The sequence below is a fragment of the Streptopelia decaocto genome, assembly GCF_964273445.1.
Source record: "Streptopelia decaocto genome assembly, chromosome: 1".
NCBI lineage: Eukaryota > Metazoa > Chordata > Aves > Columbiformes > Columbidae > Streptopelia > Streptopelia decaocto.
This window is the reverse complement of record NC_138663.1, coordinates 203,787,489-203,814,721: the sequence shown is the minus strand read 5'-3', so window position 1 is coordinate 203,814,721 and position 27,233 is coordinate 203,787,489. Positions and strand designations below refer to the sequence as shown.

At 45.3% G+C, this 27,233-nt stretch overlaps 1 protein-coding gene across 3 annotated transcripts in view; it reads right to left on the bottom strand.

The window, feature by feature from the left end:
- The window catches only part of ME3 (malic enzyme 3), a 133,764-nt gene that overhangs the window by 57,589 nt on the left and 48,942 nt on the right, over positions 1-27,233 (bottom strand). For all 3 annotated transcript variants that reach the window (XM_082060952.1, XM_082060954.1, XM_082060953.1), the window contains exons 2-3: positions 5,010-5,143; positions 3,331-3,480 (exon numbers count right to left, since the gene is read on the bottom strand). In XM_082060952.1, the coding sequence (XP_081917078.1) occupies positions 3,331-3,480; positions 5,010-5,143 (284 nt within the window). The remainder of the gene's footprint in view (positions 1-3,330; positions 3,481-5,009; positions 5,144-27,233) is intronic.

The following is a 27,233-nucleotide window of genomic DNA, read 5'->3' as shown; positions in this document are numbered from 1 at the left end:
ATCCACAGGTCGCTAATCGCTGCTGCTGTGGCTGCAGAGAGATTTGTACAATATTCTCTAGACTTCTCACCATAAGCTGTGCTACACGTGCACATCCATCCGTGTTGGAACACCACGTGGTGTTTCGAAACTGAGATATTTCATCTCTCCTGCCTGATCAACAGCATGAAATGGGACAGTTTGTGTGGAAAGGTAGTGGCAGCAGCAAACACTCAAGCCAGCTCCCCGATGCCCAAGTGGCAGCGCTGGGAGATGCGTCGCTCCAGAGGACAGATTTAGAAAGGGTTTGATTCACTGCAGAGACGACCCACAACCAAGAGGAAAGAGGTCACAGCGGGACACGTAGCGAGGAGAAACGCTAAACACAATTAAAGAGTGGCACATATGTGATGGGGTAATTGTGTCAAAGGAAAGATTCACGGGGAGCAGATGACAGAATGAATTAGAGTGACCAGACCACTCAGAGAGTGCCCCCAAAGGTGAGGGCACGCTGGGACGTGTTAGCAAAAGCTAAAATCTGCCTGCTCCAGTCCCCTCCTCGCTGCCAGGCCTCCATGGTGAAGTGGTGCTCACTCTTCTGTGCTGCACTTCAGGAGAAATGGAGCCAAACAGGAATGGGACAACCTGACAGAACAGCAACCGATACAGGCAAGAAAACCACCAGACTCAATATGATCCCAATTTTCTACTGGAGAGAGGATGACACTGCCAAAGAACATTTAGGTTATATACTAAGGGAAAACCACTTTCTACTTATATGAGAGTTAAGTACCAGAATGGGATTCATAGGGCAGATTTTTTTCAGATTTAAAATAAAACATAATCAGTTAATGAACAGGATTATGATAAGGCTTCCTGTGACAGCATGGCAAACCTGAATGACCTGGACATCCTCTCCAGTTCTAGGCGCTACGTTCTCCCTAAAACAACAGTGAAATACAGGGTGTCTCAAAAAGATGGACTCAATTTCAAAGCAGTGTACAGGGTATATAAAAAAGATGGGCCCAATCTGAAATCGCTATATCTCTGCAACCACCACCTGCCCATGAACGAAACTCTTACCACTTGAAAGGGTGGAGCACAGAGTTTGAAATTATTACCGTGAGATGCCTCTACCAGTGCGTTTGCAAATATTTGTGTAATTGTAACTTGCTGCCATTGTGAAATATACTGCTTTGAAATTGGGTCTATCTTTTGGAACACCCTATATATTTACATGGGTGTCATTTTGTTTTAAAAACCTTCCACTACAAAAAAAAATTAGAAGAATCAGGCCTTTTAGGCTGCCAGTGCAGCTTAGGATAACAAACATGGAAAGAGGTAGAAATACAAACTTAGATCTTAACTCCTGAGGTCACTGAATCTGCAGGTCCAAATGATTTTAGGATGAAGTGTTGGCCCCCTATCCTGAACTAAGTGCCTTGCAGGCCAGCTCCTGATGGATATAATGTGCTTCAGGAGAGAAAATATACACTTCAAGACAATAAGAGTCAGATTGACAAAAAAGCACATATGAATGCTTCTCATTTTAATCTCATCACTTTACATGATATAATCGCTCTTGTCTTTTTGCAACAAAAACACTCTTTTGCTAAAACAACCTTGACTAAAACCAAATCTGAGGGTAGGCTGAAATTCACTCTGCACCTTCAGGGAAACAAACTCCCTGCCATGTGAAATTCAGTGTACTAAGGGCATGATGGTTTGTCCTCTCCTGTGGAAGCCAGAGGCTGGAATCCAGAGCAGCTCCAAGCACAAGTTCAGCAGCAAACCTGTCAGACTACGAGAACAGATGTTCTTACCACATTGGTAAAATACTGTGGGTTTAAAACATGAGAAGAAGGTGATTTACAGGAAGGAGAATTCTCCAACAGAGAGTCCAGTGTCTGGAAAGAAACCCCTGCTTTCCTGAGGATAACATCAGGGATGGAAAAGAAAAGAAGCGAAGCTCCCAGCTATTGTTTTAATTTCTTGCAAGGTAAAGGCAGGTTGGGGACAGACCCACAGTGGTTGTACAGCAGGAATCGCTGCTGGGAATCTTGATTAGCTGAGAACCAAGGTCCAACCACAACCTAACTCTAGCACTAAACCATGTCCCTAAGAACCTCGTCTACACGTCTTTTAAGTCCCTCCAGGGATGGTGACTCCACCACTTCCCTGGGCAGCCTGTTCCAATGCCTGACAACACTTTCCATGAAGAATTTTTTCCTGATATCCAATCTAAACCTCCCCTGGTGCAACTTGAGGCCATTTCCTCTTGTCCTCAAGTGTGTCCTAGTGTGCTGGTTCCATCTCTGGTTTCCTCATACACACTGAAGAGGAGGAGATGGATGTGATCAACACAGTTACCTGGGAGAGACAGAAGCCAAAAAGCAATCCTGAGGAGCAGCTCATGTGAGAGAATCAGTGGCTTTACTAGAAATTTTGATGACAAGCAGGATGCAAGCGTGTTTGCCAAGATAATCTCATCCATAATATGTTATTCACTATTTGCCTCAGGGTCCTCCTGGGATCTTGAAGTCGGTCAGTAGAACTTGTCTCAGTTTCCCCACCTATCACACTACTCTCAGCTGAAACTGTAGTTAAACCTCATGCTTGTGAAATGCTCTTAAAAATGGTGTTATTCCATTACTTTGCATATTTCTATAGCAACAGCTAAAATGTTTATCTGCTTACTGGTACATTTCATGGACATCAAAAGAAAAAAATGTTTGCAAAGAAAACTGCACCTCACCATTGAATTTTCAAGCCAGGACTAAAATGTATTTCAGGATGCTAATAAGGGCTTTATCTAAACATTATCATTAAAAAGAATTATGCAGAAAAGGGCCTTCCAACAGTACACAGTGTTTAATGTCGCATGAATTTACACAGAACTGCTCTGAGCAGCGAGGCAGGCACAGATGCAGAGCATCGTCTCCTGTCAAAATTATTCTTGCAGGGTGGTTTGTGGAAGTGCACACAAAACTTCAAACTCAGCACAATGCACCCAGAATCCAACAAAGACTCCAAGGCCAGCGCTGCAGAAGGCACTCGGCGCTCCCGAGGCAGCAGATGGGGAGGGTGCAGCCCTAAGTTCAGCTGAGCTGCACAGACTGTACCGCTCTGTTTGAGAACAAAACTGCTCTGTTCGCTGCTTGGAGGAAGAAGGCAGAGCTATTCTCGACTCCCAAGCTCATCATCAAATGTACACACACAAAGCTGGTCCATCTTTTGATGCGGGACTGAGTTTTAGATGCTTCAGGCCACCCACAAAAGGAGGGACTGTTGATACAAAAGGAACATTCACATGGAATTAAAAAAAGGGGCAAGAACAGTCTCTTCACTCACCGTGGTCTCCTGAAAGCGAAACCATAATGCTGACAAGCCAGGCCGACTGTTGGGGTGTAAACGATGGGCATGAATTTCTCGATGTCGGAGGTCAGCACTCGGTAAAAAAGCTTCTCATTCCTGTCTTGTATTGTCATAAGAAAAATATACCTTAAAAGTAAACCAAAATAGATATGTATCAGTTTTTATGGATGTTGGCAGTTTCACAAAAAGTGGTAGCCGGCTCATTCAGGGTGTTCTCAGTTCTCCCAAGCCCTGACACTCCTTGGTGCTACACTGTGAGCAGATACCTGGAGTAAAATTACCCAGAGGAACCGACCGGCTCCACCGTCCCCACTGACAGCTCACAAAGACTCGGTAGAGCTGCAAGTCAGACCCATGCTCACCCTCAGAATTTTGGAATTTGCATTAGAAACAAATGCAATGGAAAAGGTCAAAAGCAGACTTCAGAGCTACCTGAGACACAGCAGGACATCGTCTTTATTATCAAAATATATTATGCAGCCTAGGAGATGAAATATGCATATATGCAAGTGTTACTATGCGCATTTCAAAGCACTGTATTCCCTAAAGTATCTCCACAAGACCTCTCTCTCCATTATCCCACATTCTCAATTACTGAATCACTAAAACCAGAAGGATAGTTAAATTCCACCTTAAAAAAACCCAAACAAACAAATTCATTAATTTAGAAAAAGAAAATGTTAAACTAGCTTTGTATTCTTAGAGTTGCCTAGACTGATGTGCATCACTGGATTTATATGACCACTTACTGACTGAGAATATGTTACATTTCTCCAAAGATTTTTCTTTCTTGAAAATGCTTCATTGAACACTAAGATTGAATTGGTCAAATTGAAGCCAGGAAAAGGAAAAACTCAACAAGTAAAGAGAGATTGCAAATGATTTTCTGTCTGAGAAACTAGTATGAACATAATGACAAACTCCCTTTTGTGCCCAGCACCCAGCCTTGTGGTGTGGCTTCAAAAAGGCCATCACACGCTGCTGACAATATATAATTTAAAAGATTGACACGGGCGTTTGTGACCCAGAAAAGCCAATGCAATTGCGCTACAGGGGAAGAGTCCTGCTGCCTCAGTGCCCAGAGCAACGGTAGCTGAGACAGATGGAGATGCAAACCCCACCGTCCATCATAACAGGAGTCAAACACCATCTTCCATCAGTAATATGAGCAATAGTGGACACAGTGGAAACCGAGGAACAGAAAGATCAGTCATTACACACCATTGCTTCTGGTTTTTAATTTTTTCCTGCCAGCTGGCTGGTTCTTTCTGTTCCTCCATCCAGTATTTTAGTGGATATATCGATGTATGCAGTACTTGTGTTCACTCTACCTCCAGCGCTCTGGGCAGGGATCGCCTTTTCATTGTGCACTTGTACCCAAAGTAGAGTGGATTGCCAGGCTAACACCAGAGCTCTCCAGCAATGTGGGGGCAGAAAAAACCCACTACCAGTGTTATTTTGGGACTGGGATGTCATGTAATTGAGGGGAAGAAGAATAAACACTCTTGGTGGTGAAGAGTATGGAGAGGTGGGAAAAAGTGACTGAATGAAACCTGTGTGCCCTGAAGCAGGATCTGCAGGTCTTCCTGGGGGCTTTAAAGAACTGAAAATTAAACTGGGGGGAGATGAAAATAAGATAATAAGTTTTTACATACTTCTCTAGATCACTGGATTTTTTCTCGAAGTTTCTCATGACACGGAGGACTTGAACATCCTGGTTCAAGAAGCAAGGAGGAAGGAGGCCATGGATTCCCAGCTGCAGCCTCTCTTCAAGTGTAAAAGCCATTCCCTGGGAAGAAAAGAGGAAGGCACATTCAAACAGCACAATATGCACTACCAGATAGGATATCCAGGAAGAAAGGAAGCAAAAACATGCAGCCCCAAGGCCTTGGCTGCAGGGAGTGAGGGGGCTTGGACCACCCGGACCCTATGGCTTCTGGATTAGCAGTCCCAGTGCCAGAAGAGTTTTCATGATTCACAGTCTTTTGCCATTTGAATTTGGTTGGTGTCCACAGTGTATACAACTTTATAGTGTGTACATTCCAAAGGTTTCTTCCACTTTTAGCCTTTTCTTATATTAAGTATTTAGGTCTTACCTACTGTTTTCAATGGCCTTCCTGAAAGCACAGCTTTCACAATCCTTTACAAATCACATATCAGGTTTAGAATCGTACAATCATTTAGGTTGGAAGAGACTCCTAAGATCATTGGGTTCAACTGTAAACCTAACACTGCCAAGTCCACCACTAAACCATGTCCCTAAGAACCTCATCTATACAATCTTTTAAACACCTTCAGGGATGGTGACTCCACCACAGCCCTGGGCAGCCTGTTCCAATGCCTGACAGCCCTTTCTGGGAAGAAATTTTTCCTAATATCCAATCTAAACGTCCTTGGTGCAACTTGAGGCCATTTCCTCTCGTTCGATCACTTGTTACTTGGGAGAAGAGACCAACACCCTCCATGCCACAACCTCCTTTCAGGTAGCTGTAGATGGTGATAAGGTCCCCCCTCAGCCTCCTTTTCTCCAGCCCCAGGTCCCTCAACTGCTCCTCATCACACTTGTGCTCCAGACCCCTCACCAGCTTCATTCCCTTCTCTGAACTCACTCCAGCACCTCAAGGTCTTTCTTGTAGTGAGGGGCCCAAAACTGAACACAGGACTTGAGGTTTGGCCTCACCAGTGCCCAGTACAGGGGGATGGTCACTGCCCTGGTCCTGCTGGCCACGCTATTCCTGATACAAGCCAGGATGCTGTTGGCCTTGTTGGCCACCTGGGCACACTGCTGGCTCATGTTCAGCCACTGTTGCTCAACACCCCCAGGTCCTTTTCCTCCAGGCACTTTCCAGCCGCTCTTCCCCAGCCTGTAGCGCTGTCTGGGGTTGTTGTGAACCAAGTGCAGGACCCAGCACTTGGCCTGGTTGAATCTCATATGATTGGTCTCAGACCAACGATCCAGCTGTTCCAGATCCCTCTGTATGGCCTTCCTACCCTCCAGCAGATCAACACTCCCATCCAACTTGCTGTCATCTGCAAACTTACTAAGGGTGCACTCAATCCCATCGTCCAGATCATTGATAGAGATATTAAACAGAACTGGTTCCAGTACTGAGCCCTGGGGACACCACCCGTGACCAGCCACCAACTGGATTTGGCTCCATTCACCACAACTCTTTGGGCCCAGCCCTCCAGCCAGCTCTTTATCCATCGCAGATGCACCCATCCAGGCCATGAGCTGCAGCTTCTCCAGGAGAATGTTGTGGGATATGGTATCAAAGGTTTTACTGAAGTCTAAGTACACTACATCCACAATATTTCCCTCATCCACTGAATGGGTCACCTTGTCATAGAAGGAGATCAGGTTGGTGAAGCAGGTCCTGCCTTTCATAAACCCATGACTGGGCCTGATCACCTGGTTGTCCTGCATGTGCCACACGATGGCACTCAGGATGATCTGCTCCATAACCTTCCCTGGCACCGACACCAGACTGACAGACCTGTAATTCCCCGGATCCTCCTTATGGCCCTTCTTCTAGATGGGCATCACATTTGCCAACTTCCAGTTAGCAAAGAGCTAGATTTGGACACTCATCAACTCATCACAGTATATCCAACTTACCAACTTCAGTTACCTTCTAGTTTCCCACCAGACACAATGTGTATTAATGGCATATTAGCACTGCAGAAGACAGACATGACATGTAGGATGCTTTCTCAGTGCTGACCTTTTTTCTTGATTCGAGGGGCACCTATAGTGCCACAAATCTTGCCAAATAGCTGGCACAGGCCCACAGTTGAGGCTCAAATACTAGATTGTGTGGGATAGCCCTGCTCTTACAGGACAATTTCATCCTTCCTAGGCAGAAGCCTGAGCGTGTCCCGCTCCCGTGCAGCCAGGGGCTGATGCTCCAAACGACCAGCAGCAGCCTGCACTGGACTCAGCCCGATGAACAGCAACAGTAACTGCATTCTGCAGTCTGGCAAGAAGATTAGAAAAGGACTTAGTCCTTAATTAATGGGATTTCTGCTATGCTGATAGCAGATTAGACAGCAGGATAGAAGGAAACACTTTCAGAAGCGTCTAAGGAGCTTAAATCCTAATGAAAACTTCACCCATAACTAACCAAGTGATTCATACCTTGATGAACAGCTGGCAGTAAAATATTCAAAATCGGTAATTATTGGACTATGTTCACGCAGACACATAAATGCTTGCAGAAGCCTTGATGGGCAGCTTTATGACTACATAGCTGTTGAACTGCTACTTTCTTCCATGGATTTAGTGTTTCTCTAAGACAAATAACTGTTAATAACATTGCACAAGGAAAATAAAGGACATCCCTCGATGAACTTGGTTTTGGCAGCCTCCCGTCACCTCCTGCTGCTTGTTCCTGTCCCCGTGCCATCCCGAGGGTTGTGCCAGCACCAGCATGTGTGCAGTCACACGGCGAATCAGCCAGAGGAAGCACCTGGATTAAAAATAACCAGGTCATTTGAGGTGCGAGCAGCTCCCCTGGCTGACAATACCCCACGGACGGCTCTACAGACACTGGCCAACCTGGGCACAGCCACGGGGGACACCGAGCCGTGATAGAACAAGTAATAGAACAGAGGAAATGGCCTCTAGTTGCACCAAGGGAGGTTTAGATTGGATATTAGGAAAAATTTCTTCCCAGAAAGGGTTGTCAGGCATTGGAACAGGCTGGAAATGCTCCTCACTTCTAAATGGTGTGGCTGCTGGTGAAAATGTTCATCAAACTACAGCAGCGATATCAAGTAGCCTATAAAAGGATAGAGGAAAGGACTGAACCTGATCCTTCTGTTTGCCAGATTCATGCCTCGTGCATAGTGGACACTTTTTTAATTAGTAAATTTTGCACTAGTGCAAGTAAAAAAATAGTCTATTTCAGAAAAGATATTTTCTGCTCTATATCAGGATAGAGTCAAATATTTTCCAAATCTTTGATGTAAGAACGCGGCAGAGAAGTCATTCCTCTTCCAGCCAGCAGACCAGGAGTCAGCAGTTGCCTGGGAGGCAGGAGCTCCAGATTTTGCTGTCAAACCCAGAAATGGCATTGAGGTCTCTGTGGTGACTGGTGAATGCTGGACGCAGGACGTGGCTGGTTCTGATGAAGTGCCTGACATTTCTGGCCCAAATTTCCTTCCTGGACTTGAGAAGCCTTCCCCTAAATGAGTTTCACAGCAGAACTGCGGCATTCCAACAAGATAAAATTCAAGTTTTTGTGAGTCATCATTCCTGAATTTAAAAAACCTCAACACATTCTCATCAGAAAACTTGCAACCATCTGTATTCTCCAGACTGAAGGCTTCTGAAATACTAGACCAAGATCAACACTGGAAATCAGCTCTATGTCAGTATTTAGCTTTACACTGACGATATGCTATCATGGCAAGGAAAATACAGCTACTGTGAATGTCAAAGTTTATCTCCAATGCATGGAAAGAAAAAGTTACAATTTCAAACGATTTACTTCCTGTGACCTTTGAACACTGAGAATAGATAACGGGAGACAGAAATATTTGGCACTAAATACTCCACTTGCTTGTCTAGAGAGATTCAGATCACAGGTTGGGGGGTCAGGGTCACAGACCTGAGCCCCCTCATCCCCTGGAACAGAAATGAAGCTCAGCAAAAAAAAAATAGACTGGTGGCAGTTACTTTTCTCAAAGAGAAAGGGATAGAAAAGGCAGAAATGCAGCGTCCTACACATTGCTGCTCCCAACCACTAACAATCTGCTTGAGGTAAAATGGGAAAACCCCCCATTTTTCAATAGTTTTTCCACCCACTAAAACAGTGAAGAGTTTTGATATGTCACCAAATGATTACACGTCCAATACAAGAAATAATCTCTGTAATTTAGCGCATTTCTATTCAAAATAACACCATGACACATTACAGAAAGAGCAGTCTGCATGTCTACCACTCACTCATGTGTTTTCTTTTTTTTCCAGTGGGTTGGGCTCTGCTTAAATGACATCTCCTGCACCCCAGCGTGGCCAGGAGCATCCAGCTTCCCTTCACCCAGGGACAATGGGAGAGCCAGGATGGAATTCCCGCTGCCGTGAAGGTGAAGCACGTGTATTTGGGCACTCGCGCTGATACAGGGAATTGACAATTAACTAATTAACACTTAAAGAACTAACACTTGACACTTAAAGAACTAGCCCTACCCCACATCACTAAAGACACTTAGAGAGCTGATCCTTTAACCCGCATCACTATTGCCTAGCCTTGCTTAGCTCTATGTAACTTATTGTATGAGAAACAGGACTTCACTGATGCCTTGCAAAGATAATAATCCTTGGGTGTATCCTTGGGTGAACTAGATAACAGAAACTTGGGCACAGGACAGGAGATAGGCCAGTTTTAACCAACTCATCACACTGGACCAAAGGTGACTGGGTACAGAGAAAGAGGACCCGGGTTCACGATCACTGCGCAGCTGCAACCAGGAGGAGCCGGAGGTGGAGACTATGGAAATGGTCTCCTGGAACCCATACTGTCCCCAAGAACCACCTTCTTGGGGACAGATTATGAATAAGTATAGGCGTTCCTAAAACTTTCATGAATATGTAACACTTTAATGTATTTAACCATGCTCACAGCTACTGTAATTTTACACACGTATTAGGTGAAATGATTCCCTGTGTGTCCGGCATTGTAAATAAATACATACCTTCCTTATAACCTCAAGGGTTGTAAGGTCATTTCCGCACCTCAGCGCTTTAGTCCCTCTTTTTTTTTCCTTTTGGGAGGAACTCACCAGGCTGAAAAGTGTTCAGCAATGAGCTGGGAAATCTCTTGAAATGGTATTGGGAATTAATGTAATAAGATTGAACAGGGTCAAAAAGGAGTGTGGGTTTGTAGAGTGGTTGATCTGCGCAGCTTGGGCTGGAAAGGACATTTATGCACAATTCTTCTCATCACTTAGTTTCTGGCTACTTTTTTAGGTTTGCATAGCACCAGGAGTCCAGTTTCCAGTGCTAACTCACTATTTCAACACACAGCAAATGCAGGACTGAAGCAGAATTTTAAGCAATTGGGAGATCCATGTGCACAAATGCATGATTTTGGATTGCAAGAGCAGCTTAAACTGTTTAAACCCAACCACAGTCGTAGTGTTAACAGCACAGTCACACCAATATACGGCATCTCTAGCTCACCGCGCTTTTGCACTTACTGCATCCGAATGAGCCACACCAGAATAAGCATCTTCATACTGGAGTGACTGCAACCGCGCGTGGTGAGGCAGTCGCTGCCTTCACAACCAGTTAAATCTCCAAAACACCTTAAAGCACAGAGCTGGTCCATCAGCCGGTGGCTCCGTGGCAGGGCCGGGAGCGGAGCAGAAATGGCCTGGCCGAACTTTGACGGCTGCTCTCTGAAGTTTCTCGGAAGGTCTCGGAGCAGGACCCCTGGGCGAAGCGCTTATATTCACTGAAACAGCACAGCGTGAAATGAATTTGGAAACACATTCTGCCCCAGATCAAAAGCTGGAATTCACTGAGGTGTTGCTATGTTTAAGATTAAAGCCTTTGGGGTTGGATTTTTTTATTTTCTTTTTTAAGGCGGCCTGAAAGCCATATTGTACCACTCTTTTTCTGCTCTTGAAAGGTCTAACGATTAGACAGTGAGCCACAGCCCGGCAGGGCCAAAGCCAGGTGCTCCGATTCATTTTTAAATGGGTGGGAAATGAGTTGCCGTGGAGAGGGCAGATGTTATGTCACTACCCAAAAACAAAGGCGAAAATATCGGCTGCCCACAAGGCTTCACGCTATGTAGGGGCTGAACGAGGGGGTTTGTGCTGAATTGCTGCAAAGAACCTCGAATGCTTCTTTCCTCATGGCTGACAGCACCAAGGCTGCTGTGTGGTAGCTCCCTTTTTGTAGCTCAAGCCCATAAAAGCCACTTATTTCAGAAACAGAAGGGTGAGGCCAATTCACAGATAATGATTAGTTTTAGCACCGCCCGCACTCTCCAGCAGGGAGAAGGAGTTGTTTTGCTCAGAGATGAACACAAGCAGGAGGAACGCAGGCATGGTTTAGCCTTATAACTTACCCAGCATACATCAAACATAGGTGGGAACAAACACAGAATGTAGTTCCTAGGGTATCAGAAAACTGTTGTTAAGGCCATAGGGGTTTAATCAAGGGCTGAATTATAAGCCTTCCCTACTGCAAAACATGCAGAGCCCACTGCAGCTCAGACCACCTCCAGCTGCTCAGCATCTTTCTGGAGCAAAGTCTTGTTTTACTGCATCTTTCCATATCCCTGTGCTCCAGAGTGTGACTGGCAACCACAGCACAGGGCTGTGGGGTGGCCTGGATGGACAGACCCAGGGGTTCATGCAGTTTGTACTGTCCCAGGCCATTGTCCTCCATGATGCCAGGACTCAAGCTGTGGTTTTCAGGCAGCCTTTGGGACCACTATCCCTCATCCACGCAACTGAGAGCTGGCCTGGCTGTCTCTGAGCTGAATAAACAAGGATGAGAGAACATCTCCCAGCCTTTTAGAAAGACCCTGAAGCAGGGAACTGCCTAGTCTGACAAGAGCTGAGTGCTGGAAGGGGACAGGGGAAATACAGACACACAGGGAGCACCACTGCAGGCTGCAAGAGCTGGCACAGCTCATCTGCGTCTCCTTTATAATTAGTATGCTAAATCACAGAGTCACAGAGTGGTTGGGGTTGGAAGGGACCTCTGGAGATCATCAAGTCCAACCCACCTGCTAAAGCAGGTTCACCAGAGCAGATCACACAGGAAGGTGTCCAGGTGGGTTTGAATGTCTCCAGAGAAGGAGACTCCACAGCCTCTCTGGGCAGCCTGTTCCAGGGCTCTGGCACCTCAAAGTAAAGAAGTTTCTCCTCATATTCAGATGGAAACTCCTGTGCTTCAGTCTGTGCCTGTTGCCCCTCATCCTGTCATTGGGCACCACTGAAAGGAGTCTGGTCCATCCTCTCGACACCCACCCTTGAGATATTTATAAACACTGATGAGATCCCTTCTCAGCTTCTCTTCTCCAGGCTGAACAGACCCAGCTCTCTCAGTCTGTCTTCATAAGAAAGATTCTCCAGACCCCTCAACATCTCCCTTGTCCTTCTTAAACTGGGGAGCCCAGAACTGGATGCAACAGCCATGCTATGGAAGTCCTAATAGTCAGGGACCTTAATAAGCTTACCCCCTACAGATTTTCCTTGTAATGAGTTTTCCATAGATATTCACACCTGTCAAATTTTACAGCCGGGATGTACTTTGACTACCTGCAAGGAAAAGTTCCTCCCACGAGGGGTCAGTGCCAGAAGCTGAACTAATCCCCAATGAGACGGCACACGGGGGCTGGGGAGCAGAGAGCAACGGCAGAAAACATCAATTTTCTACAGTGTGAAAGATTTTCACAGTATCACAGTATGTTTGGGATTGGAAGGGACCTCAGAAGATCATCTAGTCTATTTTTCTAGAAAGGTCACATCCTACTGTGGCCTCCTCGGCTCTGGCTGACTTGGTAACGCTCTTCACAGTGCTCCTTCTCAGCTACTCACGAATTTGTTCTGGAATGGATGGGCTGCCACAGGCCCTGTCCTGCACTGCATCCTACCCTGGAAAAGCTGCATTTAAAATATTATTTGAATAAAAAGAGGGAAGAAGGCATATGGGAGGGTAATCCTTAACTTTATCCTCTTAAATGTCTTCTAGCTTCTTCTTACCTTTAATCTGTGTGTGTGTGTGTGTGTGTGTGTGTGTGTGTGTTTAAGCTTGGAAAAAACCCAAACCCATGATGCTCTGGGGTGTTTGGAAGACATCGTTTCACGTCTTTTCTGAAACCTGGAAAGATTCCTCCCTGTGCCTTGGCAGCAGTTATTGCTGGGCAAACCTTTTCTTGACTGTGATTTACAAACTCTTCTCACAATGTCCAGGCCTCTTTCTGGGTTCAAAATCAATAGATGAAAAAATTCCACACTCTTGTCCATCCCCTTTGTTACAAAGTGACATAATCATGGATTTCCGATCCTTTCATATCGTTGTTCCTTCCTCCCACAGAGTCTGGGAATGCTAAAAAAATCTCCGAGACAAAGATAATCAAGCAACTTAACTTCATGTCTCTTTCAGTTCCTGGGGAACGATCTTTCATGAGGTCCACTAATTCAATTACAACATAAGTTGTCTCTACTATTAATGAGGTTTTACCAGTAGCTGTTTTGCTTTGTGGAAGTGACTTCACTTCACTGGATTAGAGGGACATATTTCTATTATTTTTCTCATTTTTACCTTGTCTTACCACAGTGAGTTGATTTACACCCAGGTAAGCGCGAGCAGAACTGGAACGTGACAAAGTCCCTGTGCCAGAATCCTCAGTGACCAGGGACCTGACCCTGCCCGTATCTCACAGATGTCAGGACATCCCTGACAGGCACGTGACGAGCAAGACGTGACAGGGTCACAGGCAAGAAGAAGCAAAGCCATGCTGTTCCCACATGTCACAGGAGGTTTACCTCAATAAATAAACTTATAAGCCAAATGTCTTCGGGTTTTATCCATTAATCCACGGGAAGAACTTCAGTGAGAAGTTCCTCAAGGCCTGCACTGTGATTTCAGACTGCAGGGGTACAGCTCTATACCGAGGAGACTGAGGGGTGACCTCATTAATGTTTACGAATATATAAAGGGTGAGTGTCAGGAGGATGGAGCCAGGCTCTTCTCGGTGACAACCAATGATAGGACAAGGGGTAACGGGTTCAAACTGGAACACAGGAGGTTCCACTTAAATTTGAGAAGAAACTTCTTCTCAGTGAGGGTGACAGAGCCTGGAACAGGCTGCTCAGGGGTTTGTGGAGTCTCCTTCTCTGGAGACATTCAAACCCGCCTGGACACCTTCTTGTGTAACCTCATCTGGGTGTTCCTGCTCCGGCAGGGGGATTGGACTGGATGAGCTTTCCAGGTCCCTTCCAATCCCTGACATTCTGTGATTCTGTGATTATGTGAATTTAGCAGAGAGCTCATTAATTTCCCACATTTTACCAGCCTCCAGGGCAGCAATTTTTCCTCCATAGAAAAAAAAAACCACAAAACACTAAAAAATCCATATGCTAGAAATTACAGGTGTTTTGTCTGCAAACAAGAGTCTGACACATTGAGAAAAACAGATTTTTAAAACTGAGCTAGACAAACTTCCCCAAAACCAGGTGGTTTGGCAGGCTGGTTTTGTCAAGGATCTATGAATGCTGCAGGTGGTTAAAAACAGCATCATTGCCCTATTGATAAGAAAGGTGGAGACAGACAATTAATGCCAAGTAAGAGGTGACAAGATACAGCTGTTTTTTTTTAAGAAACACAAATTTTTGGCCAAATTCAATGCCTTCCGTCTTCCCACAAAGCAATATTAAGGTCCTCACAGAGTTCTAGCCAAGCCTTCAGTGAGAAATAGATGAGGCTGATATTTCTTTTGACTTTGACAAGATTCAGAAATGTCTTTACACATGCGAAGTATCTAAATTCAAGCTTTAGTGTCTTTCGGTAAAGGAGGAGAGCAAAATCACTGCATGGAGAATGTGAGACAGCCATGCTACAGGAAAACTTGGTGTAACAAGGAAAAACATGGAGAAATCTTGAGAAATTAGTAGAAGCAACAGAGCAACACAGAGTCCCAAAGGGGTTGGGACATGTGGATGAATTTAAACAGCAGAGGAAAAGACTGTTCCTGCCTGGATGAGCTTAAAACACGACGCACTCACTGGTTGCCTCTTCATGTACGGTAAAATACTTGGTCGAGAAGGAAGGGCTGATGGAGCCAGCACTAATGAGGACACATGGGCTCGTGCCACAGCCAAGCGCATGGGCAGATTCCTGAGGAGAACCCCAAATTCTCAGCCCCCTGTCAAAAAATATCCCGTGTGATCCTGGCACACAGATCCCAGTGGATTGGCACCCTGACTCCCAGGAAAATAAAGACACTCTGGTGTCTCCTCTACATGACTCCCAGCCTCCCTGTGTCATTCCATGTCTGTTTTACATCCACCACTGTCACACCTTTGCATGCCAGTTGGCGAGTGAATCGAGCTGGTCCAGGATGGAAATAAGAAGCTTGTAGTCCACATGGCCACCCATCTCAGCTGGGGGATGTTATTCTTTCACCTCATGGGGAGAAGGAACAGGGTAAAATCAGTTTCTGCAGGAGTTCTGCCAAGCACAAAACCAGTATTTCTGTCAGAGTACGGCAGTTTCTGTGATGCTGCAGACACACATTTCTCCCAAATATGATGCTTCCCCTCGACAGGAAGAATTTAGTATAAATTACAGTGCTTGCATTCCTAAGTCTATGAAAACCAGCCCTCATCCTCGATTTGGACACGCAAATACGTCTGAGAACAAAGATCAAGGCAATTTTAAGGTTTATATGTGATCCAAAACATTAAAAGAATACAGTATTAAAAGCCAGATTTACAATGGCTGGAAACTTCTTCCATTGTACAGGCAGCTGGTGATGTGAATTGTGGTTGCACATAACTTGGGTTTGGTGCTACAGAAAGCACTAACTTCCTTTCCAGGTCCCAGCAAATTACATAAAGTGAGGCTTGTGCGGTTACTGCTCGCACGCAAACTGCATCACGCTGTGGGTTTGGAGGCTGGGAGTCTCTGCAACTTGTATCTCTGTTCCTATTGCTACTCCAGCAAATGAGGTTGCTTCAAATGTAAGGTGGGAGCTGGGTTACAGAATCACAGAGTGGCTGGGGTTGGAAGGGACCTCTGGAGATCATCCAGTCCAACCCACCTGCTCAAGCAGGTTCACCAGAGCAGATCACACAGGAATGTGTCCAGGTGGGTTTGAATGTCTCCAGAGAAGGAGACTCCACAACCTCTCTGGGCAGCCTGTTCCAGGGCTCTGGCACCTCAAAGGAAAGATGTTTCTCTTCATACTCAGAGGGAACCTCCTGTGCTTCAGTCTGTGCCCGTTGCCCCTCATCCTATCGTTGGGCACCGCTGAAAGGAGTCTGGTCCATCCTCTTGATACCTGCCTTGAGATACTTATAAACATTGATGAGACCCCCCCTCAGTCTTCTCCAGGCTGAACCGTTACAGTTCATGGATGATTTCTAATGGCTGTATTTGGTTGAACTGCACTGAAAAGCCACAGAACAAGCTGTTTCACAAGAAAAACAATTGGTTGGGAGCTTAATGGGAATGAAACCAAGAGTGGTTTTATTACTGACATTATCGGAGCTGATTTCTCCACTGAACCATTCATATGTCCTTATATGCTTCTACCAAAGCTCTCTAGAAAGGAACCATCATCAGCAGCTTCTTGAGCGGTACCAAATGCTCTCTGCTTGTTCCGCTCTAACCCAGGACAAGCAGGTTTGGCTTCCGAAGCACAGCTTTGATAGCTGTTTAATGAGATGTAACATATGCCTGCTTCTGAGCACTATGGGCCAGTTGAGATGCTTAGAAACCATTCAGATACCCCCTCAGATAAAACATCCTAGAGAAAGGCAATGCTTTGCTTTAAAAATTTGGAATATGAGAAAGAAAGAAGGCCCTAAATAAGAAATCTGTCATGTCAGTAAAACAAACGCGCTAGAAAAAACACCACTAAGACAACTAAACGTGCAGGTAAGTGCAGAGCATCCAACAGGAAATCTGCGTGAGCCTCTGTTTCCCGTGCAAGTGCTTCGTGCTGATTTTGTTTTTCCCTCACTGCTCTGCATTCCATCCACACTGCAAGGTTGTTCACAGACTTTACTCAACGCTTATGCTGTGGTTCAACAGCCATATTGCAGCTCTCACGATGTGTATGGGGCCAAGGCACAGAGCTGCCCATCACGGTGCCCACCGGCACTGCGAATCCCACCAGCTGACAGACATATGGCACTCTAGAGATTGTCCCCTGGAAGGCAAGAGGAGACCTTCATGCTGCTTACATTTGGCAGCTCACCTTGGAATTTATCTGCGCTTTGCAGCATGATGACGTTTTTCTTCTCGCCTTTCAGCCTTCCACGGACTGAGCCCTCCAATGGTCTTTTATTTTTTCTCTCAGGGCATTAAGCACCTTCCTTCCCTCTCTTTACTCCAGCATTTCTACAACCGTATTTCACAACCCCCCTTTTTAACACTGACAGGTAGCTAAAGCTGTATGTATGCACACACACATATATATATATGTAGCACAAATGCATGTCCTTATGCAATCCAGCCTCCAGCCAGCCCTGGGATGATCTCCGTGCCGACCTCAGGAGCTGTTGTTTCACCAAGCACATGTTTTGCTTAAATGCTAAAATCAGTCATCCAACTGTCCAAACTACTTTTGGCACCAGCAGGAGAGCAGCTAGCCTACCGTGACCACCCTCTGACCTGGCCCCTCATCCTCCTCCTCCTCATCTGAATATTTTAATCCAATTTCTTTTTTCCTTTTTAATGCAGAGAGGAAAAAGGAAGACGCACGAAGCGCTCACATACGTGCGATCTGACCTTTCGTGTCTGCAGCTCTCACCACCTTTGTGTGCGCTCTCCTGCTATCTTGGTCTGTTGTCAACTTGATTCCAGCTGTCTCTAAATTACACACAGTCAAACGCACAGCGCTCGGCACGCTTGGCCCCGACACTGCAGCATCTGGCCTGCAATTTGTACAATAACACAAATACAAAATGTTACATCCTTTCTATCAACCTTCTCCCCCAGGACCTCTAAATATTATTCCAGTGATATAGTCCTTTTATTTTCTGCTTTCTCTGCTCCTCAAAATTTCAGCTCTGTTTTTTTTTTTTTTTTTTCATATGGTGTGAGTAGAACTATGTTCAAATATTCCAGGTGGCAAAATACCCCTAATTTCATACAAGCGCTTAAATTTTTATCACCTTCTTGAGATTGAGCTTAACCACCTCCAGTTTCAAAAGCACCCGCTGCACTAGAAAGCTAGATAGCCTAGACTATAAATCAAAAACTTATAAAGCTCCTGAGATTTTTCCAAAAAAGTTAAGAAATGAAAACTCCCATCATCCTCTTCCAACTGTTTTTAATCAAGGGCAGTACGAAACAAGTTATCCAAGTTCAGAACGGGGGGGAAAAAAGAAGTACAATTAGTCTGAGATGAAATTTAAAGATTAAAACCATTTTGATTCCCTCAAAGTCCAACAAATATTTCTGTGGAACAGGAACTGCAGCAAGATATTATAAAATATTGATGTCAGTTTGCATCATGCGTGACCACTCGTTGGTCAGCAGAGCTGAACTGCTCGTTATTACTAGGAAGCTGTAAATCGCCCCTTTGGCAAACCTTCAAATGGGTTCAGAAAAAATAAAAGGTTCTGTTCTTGATTCCATTAGATGCTATAACTTAAAATGCAAATAATATTGTTCTTGGCACGGCTGCTGGCCGTCCACCCCGGCACAACGACTCCAGCCTCTCCGAGCCTGGACGAGTATTGTCCAAGGCCAACGCAGCAGCTTCCTTCCTCCAGCAGAACACTTATTCTTCTGTAACCGAAACAATTTGGCTAAGTGACGCAAAGATGAAGCGTGACTGCAGGAAGGGTAACAAACACAGTCCAGGCTCCTGGAACACACAAGCATTATCACAGAATTGGTCACGGGAGGTGACTGTCCCGCTCTGCTCTGCACTGGTGCAGCCTCACCTGGAGCACTGTGTGCAGGGCTGGACACCACACTACAAAAAGGATATTAAGTTGCTGGAGAGTGTCCAGAAGAGGCTACGAAGTTGGTGAAGGGTTTGGAGGGGAAGCCGTATGAGGAGCAGATAAAGTCACTGGGTTTGTTCAGCCTGAAGGAGACTGAGGGGAGAGCTCATGGTGGCTACAGCTTCCTCACAAGGGGAGGAGGAGGGGCAGGGCTGAGCTCTTCTCTCTGGTGACCAGTGACAGAACCCGAGGGAATGGCAGGAAAATGTGCCAGGGGAGGTTTAGTTTGGACATCAGGAAAAGGTTCTTCACCCAGAGGGTGCTGGACACTGGAACAGGCTCCCCAGGGAGGTGTCACGGCCCCAAGCCTGACAGTGTTCAAGAAGAGACTGGACAACGTCCTCAGACACACGGTGTGAACTGTGGGGTTGTCCTGTGCAGGGGACAGGAGTTGGAGTCAATGATCCTTGTGGGTCCCTTCCAACTCAGGACATTGTATGACTCTATAAAATAATTTGCTATATGATTCATCAGGAGAAGGCAATGGCTAAAGCGCTGATTTCACTCATGCACCTTTGTTAGGAGACACCAGCTGATGCATCAAACCTCCAAACCTGCCATTCAAAGTTGGGTTTCAACTTAGTATTAATAATACCTGCCTTGCTGAAAGGGCATGGTGTGGTGTGGGAGCACTGGAGGCTGCACAGAGCCGGAAGGCTGAAGTGACCTTCACTCATGATCTGCTGTGAAAGACCTGAATGCAGGACAACAGAACTGCCACCGATTCCGTTTTCTTCCAAACCAGCTGATGATCCTGGGCACATCTTTGGGAACAGACCTCTTAAAACTCAGGTTTCAGTCCAGGTTTTTGATTCTCTTCTGCCTGGCACCACAGTCATGCAGTGATACCAGAAAACAGCAAATGTAAAGTGACTTCGAACTTGCTCAGTGTTGGAAATAATTGAAAGGGCTGGAGAATTAGGCCCTGAATATTCAGAGCTGAAAAGCCAGATGGAGGCATTATTACAGCCTTTTGATAATTAAAGGGGGCTTATAAGAAAGACGAAAAGAGACTTTCGCCAGGACCTGTAGCGACTGGACAAGGGGTCATGGGTTTAAACTGAGAGTAGATTTCAGATTAAGATTGAAGGAAGAAATTCTTCCCCTGAGAGTGGTGAGGCACTGGAATAGGCTGTCCAGAGAAGCTGTGGATGCCCCATCCCTGGAAGTGTTCAAGGCCAGGTCGGATGGGGCTTTGAGCAACCTGGTCTGGTTGAAGGTGTCCCTGCCCAGGGCAGGGGGGTTGGAACTGGAAGAACTTTAAGGTTCCCTCCAACCCAAACCATACTGGGGAAAACAAGGCTGCATTTTGGCATCAGTATGGTTTTGTCAGCTCTCAATGGCTATTTGATATTTTATTGGACACAATAAATTGGTCTTCCTCCTGGGGCTGAAACACAGGTCTAAAAAGTTATCACATTGTCCATAAAATCTGAGAGATGGAGCACTCACTCCTGAAGTTGTTGGGTTACTGTTTGGTATAGAACAAAACCCAAAAATCACAGTCTGCTTTATTATCCTTTACAATAAAACATAGGTGTCAGAGTATGTGTCCATATGGCATGTCTTTTGTGCGTCTAATAAGGCTTTGTCTTCTGTTCCATCAGTATATAGAAATGCTGACTTTGCCAGGTCAGTTCTTAACCAACACCATTTACTTCTGGCCATGTCTCCGCCTTGCTGCCACACAACAACATCCCTTCCCAGCCCAGGAGAAGAGTTTTGACTGACCGATCCATTATTGGTGTTGGTGAACGAAAGGATGGTCTCAGAGGGAAGGTGTGAAGCTGAACAGCACACCAGGGAGTTATTTAACTGTTATTTAAGGATGCACATAAAACTGCATCAATGACCTCTTCAGTAAAACCATGCTCTGGACAAAGGTCCAGGATCCCAGAGATGGGATCCCAGTTATGATACATATGTAAGCAAACTGACAGTAGTTTTTTTTGTTGGTTGAAAGAACCTAACAGCAATTTAAGATGAACAGCTGTTGTTGCAGCAGTACATGTGTGATACTACATCCTTGTGCCTGAAAACTTGCCTGAGAGCAGCAGAGTAGCTGGCAAAGCCCATATGATGTCTACCTGAGGAAGGGGAAATCTCTACATGAGGGAGCTGTTCCAGTCCCTCTGGATGCAGAACTCAGTACGGGATGTCAGTGAGAGGCAGCAACAGGCTTTTCCTTCACTGAGCTGCACAGATTGGTGCTGATACCATTGGGATCTGCTTGGGGAAGATGTTTTCTGCTGGGAAGCCCCAATCAGGGCAGCAAAAGGAGAACCTCAGAGCAAGGTCTCTTGCAGTTGTTAATGCCACCGTGTCTTAAACTCAGTAATTCCAGAGGATCATATCCTGCAGCTCTGAAAGGCTGTCATTACAATGGCAGTATCATACTGAGTCCTGAGTCCAACCAGCTGGTTAAGAAATGAGCTTGACACATTTCCTAGACCTTTCTACCAAAAACAATGTGATAAAAACAAAACCAGAATGGGATGGACAGGGGGAAAATAAGCAGTCAATGGTTAGGAACAGTACTGCTCTCTAGGACCATGCAATGGTTGAGAGGAGGCCCGTGGGATGCTCCAGCCCCATGGCAGGGCCGGCACTACCCCCAGACCTGACTTGGTTCCTCCAGCACCCATGGGAGCTCCCAGGGAAAGTCTCTTGGACACCAGATTTTCCAAGTTCAATTGCATTTTCACTCATAACAAAATTTCTACCGCTTTATTACAGTAGATGTAGTTTGCTCATTCAGTCTCATCTCTCTCTCTCTGCTGATTTTACTTCATGGAATATGCAAAAAAGTTAAGTGGCAGAGCTGAGAGTCAATGCCTGATTATCTTGTGGAAGTTGCTCTTTCTAGGATGTATCATTTGGCGCTTCCAGGAATGTCAGTGAACGTTGTGTTTGGGCTGCAGCAGTCACACACTGTCATCTTATTTCCTGCAATGATTTCCTGAAGCAAGGTTTCTGTTTTTTTTTCTAGCTGGTATTAGATGTGTGCATGTCAGAAACTAAGGAAACAAATACTGTCAGTGCCAAATCTGCAGGATGAACCTTTCTGCTACTTCACCACAAAATAAAGAAAACTTGCCACTAGAAATTGGTTACTTTCACAGTTATTAGTAACTCGGGTTACCTTCATGAAAATGTTCTGTGTACAAATAACGTCAGTGATAAATACAGAGGATCCTTCAAACGTACCTAATGGCAATTCCCACGTGTTTGTTGCTCTGGGCTGCGTTAGGCAACTCGGAGATCACAAAACAACTCTGGCTGGCAGCGAGTGGCTGTCTGCTCCCTCCAGGACAGCGGCTGCGGGGAGCCCACCAGCCTTATGGTCAGGTTTCCAGGGATCAATGTTAAACCTTGGCTCTTGCTTTTTTTAAAGACATCAATGGACTGAACTCGTGGTAATACAGACTGAATTCTGATATAGCGCTTGATCTCTGAACTGCCGCAGTGTCTGGTTTTCTGAGACAGCGGATACTGCATCCCAGGGCAAGTTGTGTGTGCAAGTTGCATACAGCTTCTTCACATGGGGAGGAGGAGGAGCAGGGACTGAGCTCTTCTCTCTGGTGACCAGTGACAGAACCCGAGGGAATGGCAGGAAGATGTGCCAGGGGAGGTTTAGGTTGGACATCAGGAAAAGGTTCTTCCCCCAGAGGGTGCTGGACACTGGAACAGGCTCCCCAGGGAGGTGTCACGGCCCCAAGCCTGACAGTGTTCAAGAAGAGACTGGACAACGTCCTCAGACACACGGTGTGAACTGTGGGGTGTCCTGTGCAGGGACAGGAGTTGGACTCGATGATCCTTGTGGGTCCCTTCCAACTCAGGACATTTCCTGATTCTATGATATCCAGCTCTGGAAGAAGCTTTCAGACAAAGTCACGTAGATCCAGGGTGTGACCTTCTAGAAATGACCCTTCAGGCACCCACAACTCAAAACAACCTTTTAGTCCTAAAGTTCTGTCAACTCAACCCTCCAAAAACACAGAGCACAAGGATGAGAGCCCCACCACAGAGAGAGCCCGGGGTCCTCGAAGGAACGAGGGCAACATGTCTGTGGTGGAGTCTCAGGATGACAATCAGTGATATGAAGATCAAAGATGAGCAACTATGAGGATCTAAAGCCAAACGCGCTGAGTTAATCCTTCTGCCAAAATAAATGTCAAACATGAGATCTTTAAAGCCAACTTCAGAAGTTCGTCTGAAAGCCATTTCTTCTGCTCAAGGCCTGCAGTTTTGTTCTGAGCTTAACGCAGGCCTTTGTTCAGCAGCAGGCTAGGCTGGAAATGATGAATTTAGGCATTTAGGCCGTGCAAAACCCTGCCCTGTATGTACTGAAAAGGAAAAATAAGTGGACTAAGCTTTCTTTGTTCCTTAACCAGAGGGTTTGGCTTAGCACTCAGTCTAGTCCTTCCTTCCAGCTTAAGACAAATTGGATTCCAATGGTAAAACCCTGGCTCCAGTGTATCACACAGCAAAGCTCACGTTGATGCCGGAGCAGATCAGGTATGATAAGACTTTGGGATTTGTTTGCTAGACGAAAACATGAATTTAAATAACAACAATTATGCCATTATTATTTAAAAATAAAACCTTTAAATGCAAGTTGAAGTGATGACAAGACATACCAAGGTTTAATCACATTAAATCTGTGAGATCCTGCAAGGAGCGGGGAGCTGGACTCCATGATCCTTATGGGTGCCTTCCAACTGAGATATTCCGTGATTCTATGACATTATAGACTTATGGTTTTAAAAGCAAAGATAAGCTCTGTAACAAAATAAGTGTTACATTATTAAGCTCCATTTCTTGGAAGGAAAACTGATGCTTTTTTAATTTACATAGAATCAGCAAAGTCCAGTATCAGGTACTGTATGTAATAAACAACAATGAAGTACACTCTTCCAAACATAAATACTTTCACTTCTGCTGCTCTGAAATCATAGAATCATTTTGGTTGGAAGAGACCCTCAGGATCATCAAGTCCAACCATAACCTAACTAACTCAGGCACTAAACCGTGTCCCTAAGAACCTTGTCTAAACGCCTTTTAAACCTCTCCAGGGATGGTGACTCCACCACTGCCCTGGGCAGCCTGTTCCAATGCCTGACAACCCTTTCCAGGAAGAATTTTTTCCTAATATCCAATCTAAAACTCCCCTGGTGCAACTTGGGGCCATTTCCTCTTGTCTTATCTTTTGCTACTTGGGAGAAGAGACCAACCCCCTCCATGCTACAGCCTCCTTTCACCTTAATGTCTTTAGATGTGAGTTTAGCGAGCAGGTGCAATATTTTCCCTCCCATTGGGCTAGCCACAAAGTAGGAAAACCAACTCACATTTCCTAAAGGAGAATTTGATTTCCTTCTCCATTCTTTTACCAAAACAGAATCAAGAATCAAATCTACTGGATCAAAATGAAAACAAAATTTTGATTTACTAAATGAAAATAGAGCCATATTTTCCAAGGGTATTCAGGTACTTGTAGATGCAGAAAGATATTTACTGAGATAACCAAAGATAGGATAGGTCTCTAATTTGCATTGTATTCAGTTCTTGGCAATTAATGTAGCAGTGCCTAAATACCTCCATAGCTCTGACTGGAAAGGTAACAAGAAACTACAGATTCTCTAGTGGCTGTTATTATTTTATTTACTTTACAAATTTGCTTTTCTGAATAAAGTAAAATTATTTTAAGGGTGCTTGGCTATACAAAAAGAATAAAATAAATTCAAAATTGTTTTCACAGGAAGCTCTAATTTCTAGTCAAATAGCCCTAACAGAAATCCAGAGTAAAAGCATCTAGAAAAGTCAAAAAGAAGAACATGTATTACTTGATCTAGACAAGCTACCTGACTGCTGAAGCAAAAACAAAGTTGTGGGGCTGCCTTCTGACAACAAAATCTTGCTGACAGACAAACACGAGCGTAAGAGTTGCCAGCCAGGGAGAAAGAACATTTAGGAAAACTAGGGGAAAACACAAACCCAGGTTTCCTGCTTGTCACAGGTTGGCCCATCTCAGCCCAGTGAGCCAACGAGATCATTTACTCCAGCTGGATGCTGTTTCTGCACCACTGTGTTGTAATGGGTGAGTTGTCTCCACTACAGGTTGTTACTTCACAGAATCCCAGAATGTCAGGGATTGGAAGGGACCTGGAAAGCTCATCCAGTGCAATCCCCCTGCCGGAGCAGGAACACCCAGATGAGGTTACACAGGAAGGTGTCCAGGTGGGTTTTGAATGTCTCCAGAGAAGGAGACTCCACAACCCCCCTGGGCAGCCTGTTCCAGGCTCTGTCACCCTCACTGAGAAGAAGTTTCTTCTCAAACTTAAGTGGAACCTTTTGTGTTCCAGTTTGTACCCATTACCCCTTGTCCTATCATTGGTTGTCACGGAGAAGAGCCTGGCTCCATCCTTGTGACACTCACCCTTTATATATCTGTAAACATTAATGAGGTCACCCCTCAGTCTCCTCCAAGCTAAAGAGCCCCAGCTCCCTCAGCCTTTCAACTTCATTCAGGGGGTTACGTGTGTTTTCTAGATGTACAGTTTGTTGGACAACCCAGTTCCTCACCTTCTAATTCTGAGACTTTCTCTGCAATTTCCAAGGCTCAAAGCACCCCAGCATATTAAGAGGATGTGCACGTGCTTGGCATTGATTAGCGGGAGAGTCCAGAATCACTAATTAGGAGATTAGCGTCCCTAGCAGAAGTGTTTACTATAAAACGGAATTTCGGGAAAGCCCCTACCAGTTGATTTCTTCCACTTAATGGTGAACAAAAAAAAGAGCAAAAGAAAAAATTAAAAATAAATATGTAACACACCTTTCAGATGGAGTGATGTAAAAGTAAATGTATTTTTTTCTGTTGGTGTGGTTTTTTGTTGTTGTTGTTTGGAGGAAGAAGATGTGCAGATACTGAATGATGTGCAGGTATTGAATTGTGCCATGGAGACAGACACACTGTTAGTGCGGTTCTGTCAGCAACCATTTGATTGCTCGGAGCTTTCTTTGGCACCCGGAGCAGAGCCAAGTGGTGCCTGTTGATGGCACAGAGGGCAGAGCCCCAGGAGAGACCTTTCTACTCTTGCTTTACCAAGCTGTGTGACAAGCTGGCTGATGGAAACAGCCTCTTTTCAAGGGTTACAATGCAATTCTTTCAGGCTCTTCCCCATTTCAGCCTCATTGTCAGCCCTGCGCACAGGCCAGCGCCAAGTTCTGCAATGGAGTCACCATAGAAATGACATTGCCAGCGTTGACTGACCTCCCAACTACGTTTCCTTGTCCTGAAATAAATTTGAGCTCAGTTATTATGGCGCCTCTGATTTAGTAATTGGCTTTTGGGAGACACTCAAATGCTTCAAATGGAATCTTTTTTTAGGGACAAATCCTGTCCCTATTGCAGCCTACGGGAATTTTGCCATCAGACTTTGATGAGACAACAATTTGGCCATTAATCCATGAAAATTTGCCTCTGTAGTTCACATTGCATTCCCATTTAGGACCCTGTTGTTCAATTCACTCTGAACCAGCTTGTTTTCACTTCCAAGAGAATTGCGCAGGCCACAGAGTAACACAAACAACAAATGCAGCACTACAGGCATTAGCTGCGTTAACTGTATGACTGCTGGGTGGACACCACCAAACCCATGCGCTGGGTTGGGAGGGGACATGGCTGCTTTACCTATTAACCTATTTTTATCTCAACTCATGAGTTTTCTCACTTTTACCCTTCCAATTCTTTCCCCCATCCCACTGGGGGGTGAGTGAGTGGCTGCGTGGTGCTTAGTTGCCAGCTGGGGTTAAACCACAGCACTTCCCCACTCGTTTCAACATAAAGACAACAAAAGCCCTATAAACAAGGAGTTTCTATGACGGGACTATTAATGCCTCTCTCTTTCAAGAGCAGGAGCTGATTCTTTAGGTCAGGGAACACCAGGGATGTATGTCAGAGCTGACATCAGTAGGAGCATACCTTAGGGCAGGCCTTCCAAATTGCCATTGCACAACGTGGCTGACGGCTATAAGCCTCCATCTGTCATAACATATTGCATTTTTGTAGTCTCGTTTGAGCTGTAGGTCACTGAAAACTTTCCAGCGAGATGTAAATGCTTTTTTAGAAGTGTCTGTACATCATTTGCTGTTCAGCAGACACACACCTGGGT